This window comes from Uloborus diversus, chromosome 1 (assembly GCF_026930045.1).
Source record: "Uloborus diversus isolate 005 chromosome 1, Udiv.v.3.1, whole genome shotgun sequence".
In the NCBI taxonomy this organism is placed as follows: domain Eukaryota; kingdom Metazoa; phylum Arthropoda; class Arachnida; order Araneae; family Uloboridae; genus Uloborus; species Uloborus diversus.
This window is the reverse complement of record NC_072731.1, coordinates 62,480,938-62,497,824: the sequence shown is the minus strand read 5'-3', so window position 1 is coordinate 62,497,824 and position 16,887 is coordinate 62,480,938. Positions and strand designations below refer to the sequence as shown.

At 34.4% G+C, this 16,887-nt stretch overlaps 1 protein-coding gene across 1 annotated transcript in view; it reads right to left on the bottom strand.

The window, feature by feature from the left end:
• The window catches only part of LOC129222629 (glutamate receptor ionotropic, kainate 1-like), a 116,879-nt gene that overhangs the window by 61,440 nt on the left and 38,552 nt on the right, over positions 1-16,887 (bottom strand). Inside the window, 7 exon segments of the mRNA XM_054857195.1 lie at positions 2,204-2,407; positions 3,770-3,952; positions 3,954-3,974; positions 7,862-7,963; positions 8,053-8,154; positions 13,769-13,921; positions 15,711-15,875. Coding sequence (XP_054713170.1) covers positions 2,204-2,407; positions 3,770-3,952; positions 3,954-3,974; positions 7,862-7,963; positions 8,053-8,154; positions 13,769-13,921; positions 15,711-15,875 — 930 coding nt within the window.

Sequence of the window (16,887 nt, the reverse complement as noted above, 5' to 3'; positions counted from 1 at the left end):
GGTTAGGATGGAAAATAGCAAATTTTATGTAATTTCCCCATTAAATGTTTAAATATAAAACCCGTTGTTACAAATTTCGTTGCCTTTCAGCAGTAATGTTAAAAACTAATCCTAATGAAAATTTTGAATCAAGGCTTCTCTGAAGCAAACATAAAATTAGCAAGCATAAATGCTAGAGAGGAACAAGGATTAAATTTTAGTGCCAACTGCTTAAAGTTTTAGACACGTATATAGGTTTTATCTCTTTTAGTACCGAGTATTTATATGAAAAAATAAGGTTAAGTGTCGTGATGGTAAAACTATTCTATTTCTGAAATACATTTACGCTAAAAAGAATAAAATAACAGATTTTTTAAAAAAATACTAAGCACTTTTCAAAATGCACTCAAAAGGACAAAATAACTTTTCAGGGTAAGAAAGGACAATTTAAGTATTCCTTTAGTTTTCGAAAATTTCAAGAAAATGACACCACAAACGAAGAAAAGTGCGGTTCTAGTCATTTTAAACCAAACTTTCCCAATAAGAAACTATGCATGTTTCAACACTCATTGTCGTGTAGACCCCCCCCCCCCCCAGGTGAGGAATAAATTAATTGGATGGTGGTCGTATCGTATAGGGAGTACATTGAATCCAAGCCGGAGTCAACCACGACGATCACAAGGACTCCTTGACCAATGAAGCAAACACCTCGTAAGTGTGAGAATTATATGACGGGGACAATCAGACTTAAATGACATCATTATACAGGTCAATCACTTTTAAAAATAACTTAAGTTGGCACTTTTAAATTACGTAGTTACAGAAATATATTGGAAGTGTTTCACCCATCATGTGATCTCGCTTTGCAGGCCCGCTGTAATCCAAACATGAAAAGTCCACACAAAAGTTTAGAATGGTAGATAAGGAAGTTTATTTTCACCAAGTTGAATAAAGTCACAAAAATTGGCACACAAGCCGTGCGATGCCCGGTCGGCAGCACTGGGGCGAAATATCATCAGCACAGAATATAAACACTTTATTAATTCCAATTTAGGCCATCATAATATGAGATTGGGAACAAACATCCAAAAAATATCAAGCACACACGCTGGCATGATTGGGACATAAGGAACATCCCCGGCTCAAAATCGGGAAGTTTGGCCAGAGGCCGAGCGAATCGGGCCAAGAACCCTTCGCTCTTCAACACGGCGTTCCGATGCACACAAAAAATATGATCTCCTCATCAAAAAACGATACGTCGCCTTTTTATCAACTTTTCCATGAAAGTTTCTAGAACAAATATTACATCATCCAAAATCCGACTCGGAGCGGTTCCGCGTCCAATACAATCAATTCTAAACCGAAACTTTCTTGCGGTTGGCAAAAAGTTCAGTGACCTCAGAAATGCGAATCAATGACGTCATCAGAAAGTTTCATGATCGCGAGGGGAAAGGTTCACCGCAACGGCTCTCAGTCGGTAAAAAAAAAAAATGACGCGCCGGAAATCGAAACCAAATGAAACACAATGAATGTGGATTACACCACACTCATGTTATGATTGAAAGCTAGATAATGATAAGAAATTCTCTTCATGACTTCAGCCGCACTTTTCTTCGTGTGTGGTGTCATTTTCTTGGAATTTTTGAAAACTACAGGAATTCTTAAATTGTCCTTTTTGACCCTGAAAAGTTATTTTGTCCTTTTAAGTGCATTTTGAAAAGTTCTTAGTATTTTTTAAATTTTTTTATTTATTCTCAATCTGCATATCAGATTGCTGAAAGAGGTTCTGTTTCTGGGATCACATAATATTTTGGCAAAGAAATCCAAAGTTATTCCTTAACATAATAAAAGTCACTTTATGACCAAAATTGATTATGTAAAAACGATTTAAAACTTTGGTGACTGAGTAGAAACTGGTACTTGTTTTCAAATTTCAGACCTTTCAGATGTTAAATAAAAATCATTTGCTTTTAATTCCTTAAGTGGAGAATTCTAAGCCTCCTAGTGTGGATGCAAAAACGTAGTATGAAGTGCAGATTTTGAGAAATGATTATAGCGTGAAAAAAGCTTCGAATGTAAAAAGTCGAACTGGTTTCAGTTATTTGTAACTGCTTGCACTTTTCTCGTGAAATGAATCCATCAAACAAATTCAAAATCAAATCACACAACAGCTTAGCATCATGCAACCGTGCATCTATATCTGTTAGTTAATTTCAATCTTTACCTTCTCAATAATCTCTTTCACGAGTCCACTCCACTCCCCAGAACTCGTGTTCTCCGCCCCAAACTTATTGTCCGGTACCAAGTATAGATCGTAGTTGAACCCCAACAGCTCACTGATAGTCCTCAGGAGATCGATGCAGAAGCCTTCGAACCGGTCGTTGCCCGTCAGGTTACGGTTTGCTTTTAACATCACGTATGGAGTGGACTGACGGGTGCAGGGTTTAGTAAAGCAAGCAAGAAGAAAGAAAAGAAAGAAGGTGAAGTCAAGCTACTAACGGGAGAAGCAACTAGTTAGCAACTGTGATTATCATTTTAAAGCATTCTGATTTTATACAGACTAACGAAATGACTTACCCAATCCATTATTGACATGCCGTTAATTCCTTTATTACCATGCCATTATACATTGCTCATTGTGTAGTAATTGTTGTACAGGTAAGGCAAAAATTTGTAATAAGACTAAAAGTGCTTTACGAGTCTCAAGGACGTTTTCCTTCAAGATTGAAAAATTAAAACTTAATGATTATTGCACAACTTTGTGCGTTAACTGTAAAAGTTCCTGTAATTTTTATTCTGTTTTTTTTTTTCTCTTTTGTATTTTTGTATTGTAGATTTTAGGGAAAATGTATACTTAGTTTTTCAATGTATTTTCCTCAGACAATGATATTTAAATTTGGGCGATATGGTTTCAGGGGTTATTAAAGCTGTCATCACAGAGGGTCCCAAAATTTCAAAATGTTGCACAATACCCTGTTTACCTTCTGTTCTTACTCTTTTCAATTTACTTACAAATTCTAAGGTGTTCAACGTTTTTTGTCTTATTCGACGTTATCATATCTCATATATTCTAATGTTAGCTAAGCATTCCCATAACTTGCAAAATAGTTCATTGACGTCAAATTCGTCATGGGAACGGATTGGATACTCGTTGGTATGATTTTTGCCTCCTAAAATTTATAAACGAGACAGAAATTTTTCTGCCTTTCTATGCAACCCTAAACTTTTGTGCAACATGCTATAAGAAAGTGTTTAACAAAAGAAAGCGATAAGTCCTTCAAAAAATGGACTTAATTTTAAAAATTGACTTACTGCTGATTTTGGAAGCAACATAATCGTTTTATTTGGTAACAATCTTCTTAAAATAGTGAAAGTGGGGGAAAAAATAGCTTAGAAATATTCATTAAAAAGTATCACAAAAGTAAGTACTTTCTTTCCCAGAAATGTTTTGCTGTGTGTGATACATATCACGTGACTTCTATTTTTATTGCAAATTTGTGCCTTTTTTGGAATAACATTTCTTAAATTACATTGGACATTACAGTTAAATGTAAACAAACAGTTTTCGATACATTTTCACGCTTTATGTGTACCAGCATAGCTACTCATCCTAACTGTACAAATTAGAAAAAAAATTACAGTTTTAATGAGAAAAGAATGATAACTCAATGGTTTTTCCTAAGTAAGCATCCTCTAAAAGCAATTAATGCAATCAGAGTACCCTAATCTCTACATCACTGCATTTATGCATGAAAGTAAAGCTTTTTATTTGTTTCCTTTTTCGACTGACCTGCTGAAGGAGCTCCCTAACCATACCGTTCCATTCACCAGTGGTTGGATCGGGGGCTCCATACTTCGTATCAGGAACTAAATAGATTACGTAATCGAAATGAAGTTGATTTGCAACAGCATTCAGCAGGTCGATGCAGAAGCCACGGAAACGGTCATTGCCTTTCACGGAAGAATCGTTTTTTCATCATCACATACGGAATGGCCTGTGAGAAATGCATAAATATTCGATTAAAAAACCGTCTTTTTGCTGCAGAATGGAGATTTGTGTGATCGGTTATTCTTGTAAAAATGTTATTTTTGAACGCGAAACGTAAAGTGGATAACTTATGTACTTATTAAAAAGTTGTAAAAGACATTACCTCCCTAAGACTAATAATAGTAATATAACTTTTTCTTCTTTTTTAATATTCAAATTTAGCATGTACAACACATAAAAATCTTGCATAGCATTCAAACTTTTGAAAGAGCATAATCTCTTAATTATGGCAAATGCAGTGTCACAATTTAAAAGTCTATATTTTCAAACTAAGATGACAAATAAAACATTCATATCAACATAATTTTTAAGAAAATGACGATTATTGTCCTCAAAAACATTTTAGAACTTCTGATTTTTGTTGTTTGATTGGTGAAAATCCAACTTTAGTGTGGAAGAATTTTATTTGATTTCATAGAATTCACGTTACTTGTTACAACGTTTTAGAATAAAAGATTGGTAAAAAAATACTAATGAAAGAGAAAAGTAAGTTTATAACGCATTAAAAAACGAAACAATGTATTGTAAAACTAGAAACGAAACAAAGGATTTAAATGAGAGTTAACTTTAAACGCATAGGAATGTATTTCGACGAAGTCAATAAAAACGATAAATGTTCCTCCAATGGTTTTGAAACACAACAATTTCAATGAATCTGAGTTGTTGCAGATGAAGTTTTCTTATTAACATTCATCTCCTATCTTTTCATTATCAAGTTATCAGTACCAGAGACTCGTAAAGTTGTAATTCTATGAGCGAAATTTTAGTCGAAAAATCAATACCGCACCAATAGATTTTTTATAAAACTTCGACTCCATGTTCTCCCTCAAAGGGAAAAAATATTGATGAAAATATAACGTAGAAGGTATTTTTGAAAGGAGGTGTTTCAACAAGCGATATCCATCTCTTTATTTTGAAGAACGACGGGATAGCTTAACCCAGCATAGCATACGTAAGTGTAAAAACGAAAAAAAAAGGTGTTTTTGGTCATCAAAAACATGTTGGTCATCAAAAACATTTTGGTTTCAAATCATTTGCTCTCGTCCCATCTTAAACGAAATATAAGGACTTAAATACACGCAAAACGTTTCGAAAAACTGCCAAATTTAACTAGAAATACTTAACACTTAAGCACACTTAAGCAGTCGCTTAACACTAAAACATTTAGGCAGTTACTTTAGCTTCTGTAACATTCGAAGATATTGAGATTATGGTCACAGTTTCTAGGACCTTCCATTTATTGCTAAATATGGCGACTTTCTTAAAATGTCGAGGAATTGAAGTTATTTCGATGACGGAGGGAGGAGTGTTTTTTTCTTTTTCATTATTACACTATTATAGTGGTTCCCCTGTTTAGGTGTCATGGCTTCTGTGGAGACCCAGATGCTTCGTCAAGTTGCTTATAAAAACATAAGAGGTGCTTCTTTTATGCTCTTTGAACCTCTTTTTGTATTCCTTAACTCTTTAATTCTAAGTAACTAGTTTGTAATACTAGAGTAAGTATTCCTTAACTCTAGTTCTACAAACTGGGGTAAATATCTATCCCAGGTTAACTGGGCTGTCAACACTTTTAGCTATTCAAATTGAAAAAAAAAGCTTGTTGTTATGAGACAGATTACAGTTTTCAGAACGATTTTTCGAGCACGAAAAAAACGCATAAAGTAAATATATACCCCGGATTGTAGTTTGCAGGCAAAAAATGGGTTTGTAATCCAGGGTTAATATAAGATTTATCTTTTTCAGTTCAAAATAGAAGATTGAAAAGTAATCAAACTAACTATTATGCTATTATGTAGCGGTTCAGAATTATGAAATTTTTAATTTGTCTTTGCCCAAAGATTCAACTTGAGTGAGCGAATGCAGAAAAAAAAATGTTCCCTTTTTAATAAATTAGGTTGAATGACATTTTAACAAGTGCCAATACTATAAAATATAAATATTGAAAGTTATTTTGTAGAACATAGAAGTAGGGGGAAGATTTTGTTTTCATAAAATCAAAGTGATAAATCTCGATTTAAGATATTTCAAAAATAATTTCTCTTGCATATGATACAGAGAAACAAATGTATTTGAAAAGAAAGCACTTATATTTTCGCGAATAACTGTTATTGAAAACATCAACAAATGCTCATTTTTCTTAAACGAACTGAGGTAGATATACGTTCGAATGTTAAATTTGTTTTTGAGTAATGAATAAAATTCTGAGTGAAATTTCGATTTTCTTCAAGACGTAATGTGATTTTCCGGCTAACATGCTACCAAGTTTGATGCTTTTCTTTTTGTATATTACCATTCGCATGTAGGAGGCTAATGACTTTTTGACGACCAGGAAAGTCAAGAATAATTTTTCGCGTGCATTTTTAAAGATTATCGCTGTTTTTGAAATCAGTAAGTAATGCTGAATAGAACAACCAGATGAACATTTTACAACATAAGTCATTTTAAAGAGACTTATATTTGAAATGTTACATACTTGTCATTAAGCTGGTAAACATTATTTGTTTCTCCTATTTTGATAAAACATGTTTGCAAGGAATGAGAAATTGAGTATTCTCTACAAACGTTTTAAGCAGGGTCACTAATTGTAAATGAATTAATGACCTAACCTTATACTGACATTAAACAATGGTATTAAAAGAAAAACTTTACGTCGAAAATCTTCGTTCAAATTAGTTGAAAAAATATATTATAAGCGTCCGACAACCCGTCGAAAATAACGTTTATTTTTTATATTGATTTGAAAATCTTAATTGTAAAATGAATCAAGATTAATTTGAAAAACGCATCCTATTCATAATTATATTTTCCCCCCATAAATATAAATCAAAACTGCTACTGAGTTGTTTTTCTCTTACGTACAATTCGGTGAAACTCTCAATTGATAATGAAATTTTGTAATAGCTAATTAAAAAGAAAGACAAGATGTTGACTGCGTTTTAATACATAGCCAGGATGCTGGTTTAAAATAATTTTAAACCAACATTTTTGTCGAATATTTTAAGGTAAACAAAAACTTGGAAATGCCACAAAAGTCAAAGCAATTCGGAAACATAACAAGAATAATAAATTAACAAGCCTTGAACTTCACTCCAGTAATTTTTATCCCGATGCTATTTTGTATGGTATTTATGGCGGGTCATAGGGTAATAACGCATTTGGGGACCGAAAAGAGAGAGAGAGAGAGTTTTCATGGCAAACTGACTATTCCATTAATTTCCTCTGACTCAAAACCAACTTTGAATTACAAATTGATTTTTTTTCTATTAAATGATTCTAAACACTTAGAAAAGTTAAGAAAATATTTTTAAAAATTACTTTAATTTGTGAGAAAGTTATTGTCTCAGATTTGCGACCCTAAAATAATAGTATTTTAAATGACAAAAAGGAATATTTGATTTGAAACTGATAATCTCACATGCACAACAACACCCCATTTAAGGAATTCAGCAGCAAATTTAGATATTTTTCTGCTGTAAAAATAACTAAAATAGGCGGAATACACGATGCGCGTTTATGTAATTTTCTTTTTTTCTTCAGAAAATGCAATGCTCGTTTAACCATAAACTAGCTTAGTAGTCATCTAATGCCACGAAAATTAACTAGTTCTGAGCAATTCGAACACACTTTATTTACTTTTATAAGTGTTGTTTAGTGTTTCAAATAAGCAACGTCGAAACTGAGGATACTAAGCGGGCTCTTCAATGTTTGTGCGTTTAAGTACGTTGATTTTCTGTTTTATTTTACTAAGAATGCTCAAGACTTCGAAGCTTTTATTACATTACGAATTAAGGGTAGCAACTGTGAAGTAAAAGCTATAACAATACTTCTACTTACCTCGATAGTTGTAACTCTCAAAGTAATGTTGGTTGTTCCAAACTCATGAAAGGCTGCATGATTAGTAATATTAAGTCCTTGACCCGTTGACCATTCTCCAACCTACCAAAAAAAAAAGAATACAAAATATTTTTACAGTCAAGTGTCATTTATTCTTTTAACAACTTGGAAAACGAGCAAAATTTTATTACTTTATCCATGCTGTTTTGTCTGAGTTTCATTAAATCCAACTTCAAGTTACTTCTTCTTCCTTCTTTGAACTGGATTTTCCCCGTCAAGCCTCGAAACTCTACCTATTAAATATAAAACTGATGACAAGTACTGCCTAAACTGCTGAACTAAATAATCATTTACTATTTGATTCTCTCTAAATTGTGCACAAAGTTTTTTCTTTTCTTTTTTTTTTGAATAAAGAAATAAGCTCAAAGCTTTGAATGTTTGTTTCGGGGAAAAGGGAGAGGTTTTTCTTGTTTTGACGTAATAGGATAGGACATAGTCTTCGAGTAGTGTGGGGAAACTTTTAACTACTATTCACTACTATATGTATGACACACATTTATGTAAGATTATACGACACTCATGAGCTTGGGTCACACGCTTTATACGTGGTATATGACAATAGATATGGATCAAATGGTCAAGCTTTTTATTACGGAAGCAGTACCTGAAATATGGAATTGTGAGATGAAAAGAAAAAACAAGAGGAGAGGAGTTCAATGGTGGCTTTGGATTCCTTATGCATTTGGAATAAACAGATGTATTTCCCGCAAAATTCAATTTTACACTTTGAAACCCTAACTGATATTCGAAACTTAGGGGGCAAATAAAGCACTTAAAGGTTTTTCTATAAATGGTGTCCCACCTTTTTCATCATACTGGACCCAAGTCTCAAAGTGACATGGACCACCCGCAAATGGACAAATGATCAGTTAGGATAAAGTAAGAGCCGTGGGAAGGAAACACGCTGTATCTCCCAATTTTTCATTTTTTATTTTACTTTTTTAAATGTTTGTCATCTATTTTTCTTTAACTTTATTATGCACTAGCGGTACCGCACGGCTTTGTCCGTAGCAGAAAATTAAAAGGTCATTTGATTCGCATGTATGTTTGCAAATAATGTATGATGAATTTCTAGCCAATATGCTAGGCTAATTTGCTCGCCCATGTTATGGTACATAATTTGCTTGTCCACGTTATGATAATTTGCTCGTCCACGTTACGATAATTTGCTCGGTAAAATGTTGTTAAAATTGGAATAGAAAAAGATCAAAATCGAATTTTCGGAAAATCGCTTCGAGGTGCACACTTCTATGCTACTAACTAATTTTGTGCCAAATTTCATGAAAGTCTGCCGAACGGTCCAGGCGCTGTGCGCGTCACACAGACATCTAGACTTTCAAACATCTAGACAGAGAACCAGACTTTCAGCTTTATTATTAGTAAAGAAGATGGTTGCTTGTGTTTGTTTCCACTGCAACATGAGCACGAAAAAAACGTCAAATTCAAACATTTATCTATTGTGGGCATGAAATTCAAAACTCGTTTCATCAAATATCTCAAAACCTCACTTCTACAGATATTGCGCTTTACCTTCCCACTGCAGTATACTACTTGGTAAAAATTAATTTTTAGTTTCAAGCACGCAATGTGAGATAGATGACTAAATTCGGACAGTGGTAATCCTCTTCAAAAGCCACCACGCTCTTTTCACTTCACATCCTCATGTGCTCGGATTTACTAAATTCCGATTAAATGGAATGTAATGTGCTCGAAGTTCTTATCCTCGTGATGTAACGGAATAATGACGAAAGAACTAAGAATGTGTCGTTCATGAACGAACAGGTCAAAAAGAACGAATCTTTAAAATGAACGGATGCGTTCGTTCACTTAAAAAATAAACGACCGTTCTTTTGAACGGTGAGCAGTTTGGAACATCGTATTGATGCACTTGTGATAAAATCAAATTTTTTACCTTTCCTACATTCACCTTTAAATTTTTAGCTCTCGATCAATCTCAAATTTCCTTTTCTGAGTGCAGTTATTCATTCTACCTTTTTTCTTTCTGCTTCATTCATCATTTTTTTTAAATCGTTGCAGTTCATTTACAGTTTTCCAATATATCCATTAGTAATGTTTTGTGTATCTTTTATGGGTTACTAACAAAATGTTTGGACATTCCACTTCCTGTCCCATGCACCTGTTAAAATCCTTCTCACTTTCCTTTTGTCTTCTAAAACATCCCTATCAACTGCCATCTATATTTATTTGGCTTTAATTTTAACTTGCTCGGCAATTACCAAGTCGCTTTTTTTATTCAATATTCAGAAATTTTAATAAGGTTTATAACTGTCTATTTTTCCCCCATTAAAAAAAACATTGCGTATTTTTTTTTTTTTTCTGTTTTGTTTTTGTTGTTGTTACTTATGCCACTCGGGAACCCGAGCCCGAGTAGCAATGCTACTCGATTTTAAGGCACAGGGCTTACGGCTTCCGTTTTAATAGAGCGCCTATTTCTAGGTAGAAGTCCGATTTGACTCAGACAATACGACAGATTGCAGTACCATCTCCGGACAGTTCGATAATTTAGAACCAGACCAAAAATCGAATAAGTTTCTGGTCAAGCACCCCCACAGGTACCGTTTCACTTGGACGACATTGTGACCACGAGCATATTTAACGTCGCCCAGTCACCATTAATGACGACGGTGGATCTTCGACCAGCAAGGATCGAACCCGAGACCCTCCGGTCACAAGTCCGATGACTTACCGATTAGGCCACCACGGTCTTCTTTTTCTGTATTTATCGGCACTATGGAATAAATTTTAAGCTCCCGAATATTTAAGGTGAGTCTTTTTTTTAAATTAAGTTATCCGGTACTCCGGCTGAGCTACCGATACATTTGTTGTTACTTTTTTCGCTATACATTTTCTATTGGTAAAGCTACTACATGTATACATGCAGTGCTGTAGCTGGAAAATTTTAACTTAATTTTTTGACACGCTGAAATGGAACCAGCGATTTTTTGCATGGAAAACGTATCTTATCTTTCTGCAAACTGAGAAATACCTTACATAAAAAACTATAATTGCTTCAGACATAAGGTGACCAGAATTTTCCCCTTCAAAACGAGAAGCTTTGGAATTTCAGACAAAAACTGTAAAAACAATCAAAAAACTGTTTGAAATTAGTCGAAAATTTGTTGACATGTGTGAGAACTGCACCACCTTTCAATAAGTTTAAAAGCTTCCATTTTATAACCTCCTTGAATACTTCTAGGAATTTTCCCTGTATTTTTTATCACTGAACTTTTAAAGTGGCATAATAATGGGGTCGTTTCCGAAATTTTAAAATTATTGTTTTCTGAAAGAACATGCTTAAAAACATAGAATCTGACCATTTTTTAAAATAATTTGACAAAGTTTAATATTTAAAAAAATATTTTAATCGCACGCAGATTTAATTTAATTTTTTTACGCTTCTGCACATGACATCACAAATGATGAAATGCTATTCACTGATGCCATTAGTGCATAGCGAAATATTTAATTCGCATCTTTACTCATATACAGTGGCAACGAAATGGTTAATAGCAGATTCTATGTTTAGAGCGTAGAGCGCAATATATTATTCGCTTCTGAGTTATCATAACCTGGAAACGCGGTAGATGTTGTACTTTTGACTGATGGAAGCAACCCAATTGCTGCTTTGAAACTCATTTAATTTGCCAAGTGTGGTTTTGTTGTGTCATTTATAAAAGTGGCCAAATTGGTTAATATTTGCCAAATATGGTAATAATTTTCAGCGCACTAATCTACTAATCGCGTGGTCATGCTTACTTTGCTTACTTATTTACTGTTATTTTTTCACTTATGTGATTATGATATATAGTAACTTACAGTTGTATGACTCAATTATACTTTATCATCTCTTCCCAAATTTCTAACACGTTTTTTTTTTTCAATTCCTCAGAGCAGGTTGCTAACTGAAAGAGGGACATTTCTACGTCCCAAAAAATGGGCGGGGACAGAAAATGTGCCAGAAATCGGGACGTATAGTCACTATTTATACATCTAAACATAAAGGTTTTTTTTATACATTTTTCATGGACATATTTTCTTACTGATGGATCATTTTAGTTATTTTTCGTTCAAAGAATATTACTCATCTAATGAAACATTTCGAATGTCCGTGACTATGTCGTGCAGAGAGATCACGTGCAACTTTTCTGAATGAACAAAATCGTTCAAATGAACGAGTGAATGAACGGATCAAAATAATGAACGATTCTCTAATAAACGGATCATTAAAAAGGACGACATTGCCCACCTCTAGAAAGAACACATTCATAGAATTTGGTTTTAAAGTAGATGTCAGGATGCATCGCGATATCTTAAACGCTTCACATATCAAGCACATTAAGACTCTCGTGTTAAACATTTGAGAAGTTAACTTACGTAACATGTAATGATTCTTTATCAAATGGACGTAAACTTTGTTTTTGTTCGCATAGTTTTTCTTGAGCAATAGCGATTGCTTATTGCTTTCATTTGACTGTTTTTGGCGTGCTATCATTTTATTTTCCCACCAGCACCCTCCGCACCATCACCGTCGACCGGCTCCTCACGATGCTGCTTCTATAGCGAAAGCCGTCTCCAGGTTGCATCCATGTCCTACACACACGCGCATACATACACAACTACACACGCACACATACACACACAAACACACACAAACACTCACAATCACACACATACACACACAAGCACACACATACACACACAAACACTCACAATCACACACATACACACACAAGCACACACATACACACACATACACCTACACATAGACACACACATTCATACACACAACTACCCGCACACTTATGCTAGGACACAAACACACATGCCTACACACATATACACATACCCCCTACACACAAACACACACGCCTACATACACACACTCGTGATTGTGAAAAACATAATTTGAATTCAAGATGTCAAAATTCAAATTATTATTTTTTTTTGTAATAGTTTAAATTGAGCATCGTTTGTCGCACTTTCTTCTTTGGAGATTTTTTTTCTCTTCTGGAGTCGCAACACATCCCGGATTGAGATTGTCACATCTTTAGGAGAGTACCCTGCATTCTTGAATGAAAACACAATTTAGACGAATAAATTATCATCATGTTTCAAAACTACTTTTGTTAAAAGTTATGAGGCATGCATTGGGTTTTTTCAGCAGAAGATACAGACGTTCTTTCTAAAGATATTACTTCTTAGATGGAGAGTCTTTAGTGGTGCTTTTTATAAAGAAAACCATGAGGGCAAAGGAGAATTTGTGTGTGCCAAAATATGTACGGCTACTATTTCAGTTTTAAAACTTTATGTAAATTTTCATCTTTCAAGAAAATTGATATACATCAAAAGGAAGCAGAGTATAATGAACTCACAAACAGGTTCATTGAATTTTGCTCGTTGGTGCATATAACGTCACCTTTTTCCACATTGTTCTCCACATCTCTTGAACTCATCTTATGTAAGTTTGTACGTGTACAAAATTGTGAACGTTAGTGCTTAAGTACCTCCGCTGCTAATGAGTTAGCAAGAAGTATAACAATGCGGTAGTGGTTATAGCGATGAAAAATGCAGTTGAATAATTAGACCGTACTGCTGTAGACTTTTTGTAGAAATTCTTAACGTCTTCTTACTGTGAGTACCGTTTCATTTGTCTCATATTTTTCTAGACTTCGCGATTTTTTTTTGAGGTGGGAGGGGGGGGGGGGGGATCATGTGTAGCAAAAAGCTCTGTATTTTGTACCTTTTTGTTAATTTTGGAAATTCTATTGCCATATTTAGAGTCGACACCATTTATGAAGTCGAAGGAGTCGACACCAGTGTACTTACTGCATTAATATAGTTGAAAAGGCTGCTTCCATCCGTCCAAGGCACCTCTTCTTCGCAAGACACGTTTGCCGGACGGAGTGTAGCACCACCTTGCAATGCATTCAGTCCCCAGGCTAAGGCGTACACTGAATCGTAGATCAAGGCTGGTTCGGTCTTCAGGTACGAAAAAGAAATATATTCAGAAACAACAAATGAGCAATAGTTTTGAAAAGGTACATTTTTGAAATATTGAACAAAACAGCGATGACAAAATTTTGAACAATCTTTTATCACTTCCATGTTCTGTTTTCAATTATTATTTTTTTACGTGTATATTTTGCAGTTGAATACACTTCTCGAAAGTTAATTTTCAAAACCAAGAAGGAGTTATGCAGGAGTGTTAGAGGTGTAGTTGATATTCAAATGTTAAAAAACAGACAAAAATGATCAAAAATAACCACTTAATTCCGTATCTACTGCGCCCACCACGGGCAGCTGAGATATAGCCATCAATCCAACGAAGAACTCTATACACGGGTTTATTAATTTTCTTTGTGGACACCTAAGCCCAGCCACGTCAACTGGTTTGCGCTGTATCTGCCAGTGGTCCTTGATTCATATCAAATACCCATGAAAACCCTAATGTGCTCTATGAGAATCAAATCTGGAGAAGCTGCCAGCCAGAGAAGGGTGTTTAAACTCCGTGAGACTGTTACGAGTTCGCCGTGAGATATGCGGTCGGATATTGTCTTGCTGTATACTGCTGCTGCGAAACAAGGGCAGAACAACAAGCTATACAATTTGAGTGACGTAACGGTCCGTTGTAAAATGGTCCCCAACATGTGCCAGAGGTGTTATCAAACATTATGCTTCCCCAAACCATGCCCTCAATGCAGGACCGGTATGGCGCTCAGGGAAATAGGCAGGTTTATAGAGTTCTTTGGTTCTCCGCCATATCCATCGACGGCCGTCAATTCTCCACAGACAGAAAAAATATTCCTCCCTGAACAATACTCTATGTCATTTGATGATCCAAGTATAATGATGCTGACAATACGCCAGATGTCAAACCCTTTGTTAAGTAGGGCTTGATACTCCTGTGGCTAGTTTTCATAACTATACCGGGCATCATGGTTTGGAGTGGCATAAATTTTGATCACATTGCGCCCCCTTTGATGGCAGTTTGTCAGTAGACAGTTGAGTCACACAAGTTGTGGAGCCTATCGTTCTGCCCTCGTTTCAGGCTATCACTAACACGGCATAACACCAAAACAATGACAGAACGCATATCGCACGGTAAACTTGTAACAGCCTCAACGTATTTGACATCTTTCCCTGGCCAGCAACCTCTCCAGATCTGAATTCCATTGAGGACCTGTGGGATTTCATGTAATGTGACGTGAGCTAAGGGTCAATCGTACAAACCACTGATGATCAACTCAACAGCAGTGGATGTGGCTTGGCTAAGATGACCGCGAGAAACAATTAATAAACGATCTGATAGCATTCCTCGTTGGATTAAGACCTTAACTTCTGCTGGTGGTGGCACATTTGATATTGAGTAAAGTGGTAAATTTCCAATCATTTCTAACTGTTTTTGAATCTTTTTTTTTATTGGTCTGACTACTAACACTCCTGCAATTTCATAGCGCTATGTCTAGTTTGGCTTGGTGCTGCACTTTAAATTTTGACGAGTGTAGCATTTATACATTTATACTGGTTTATTTGCGCTTCATGGATAGACAATTTTTAAGGCTCATTTCGTTCTCTTACTGTTTTTTTATAATTTAAATTTATTTATAAAAGAGGTATTTTTCCATGGAATTGACTCATTAATTCATGTGTTGATAGCCACATAGAATTAAATTAATTACTTTGTGTCCCCTTCCCGTTACATCAGAACATATACAGAGATTATATATATGTTTTTTTTCTTTTGTTTCTTTTTAAACTCAGAACTTACTTTTATCAGACTGGATTTATCTAGGATGTGCTGTCCAACAGATTGAAACTTTTCCATATCTAATAGGACCTTCTTAACGGATGAGTTTTCCAAATCAACGATTCGGTAAGCAGTCATATTTACAAAGTTGTAACGGAAATCCTCTAAATTGTAGGTCTCAACATCCTGTAATACACATTAAAACGGTATTCAGTGAAGTTAATATAAAAAGAAAGCAGGAAGAGGTGGTTTATGATAGTGGAAATACACTAAATAGTCAATATTATCCTAACACTTTCAAACGTTGACAGTTTCGGACAATAACACAAAAGCATTTAAAGGACAAACAAAAAATTAAAGATGCAAGCAATTTTTCTCCTTTAATAAATATTAATGTACTGCGTTGTAAAAATTTGAGAATCAACTAAAATTTGCAAATTAGTTTTCTCTTCTGTGTTATTCTATGGATTTTTGTAAAAGTATCACTTTTATTTGCAAAAATAAAAGTATTTCTTTCAAAAATACCAGCAAGTGTTTTTTTTTTAACATAACAGGCAGTTTTTCAAAATGATTTGCCGAACTTTTAGAAACCTTGATAGCATACAAGAAAACCATACAGAAGTTTGAAACAGAAATATTAAAAATTTCATAAAGTACGAAAATTTAAATGTTGTTTCCTCTTCGCATGTGCAAAAGGTAGCAATTTATAAGCATCATAATTTCCTAAGAAGATATAGGATGCAATTTATTAAAAAAAATAATGAATTGACTGTCGTAAACATTTATAAGCATATTGTGAACATATTTTAATGATTTCCCGTTAGGCTATGAATCGTAATGGTTGTTTCACACATCATTACTATTTATTCTCAATTCTTTAGTGTTGCAATGCTACTATTTGTAACACACAGCTAAGTCAAAACACAAAAATCTTGAGTTTAGTATCTTAGCTATTTTTTTTTTGCCTTGTGTATTTTAGCGAATTAACTCATAAACATCAGAAAAAACCATTTTTTCAAACTAATTTCAAATGTTCCTTATTATTTGTTAGCGCAATGTGTTGTGTGTAGTATATAATGTTTTGAAATACCGAAGTGTTTTTGCTTCGATAAACTGATAGAGTAGTTACATATTACGCAGATAATCTCAAAAAACTTGATTGCATTAAATACTAACGGAATAAGTATATTTCAATATT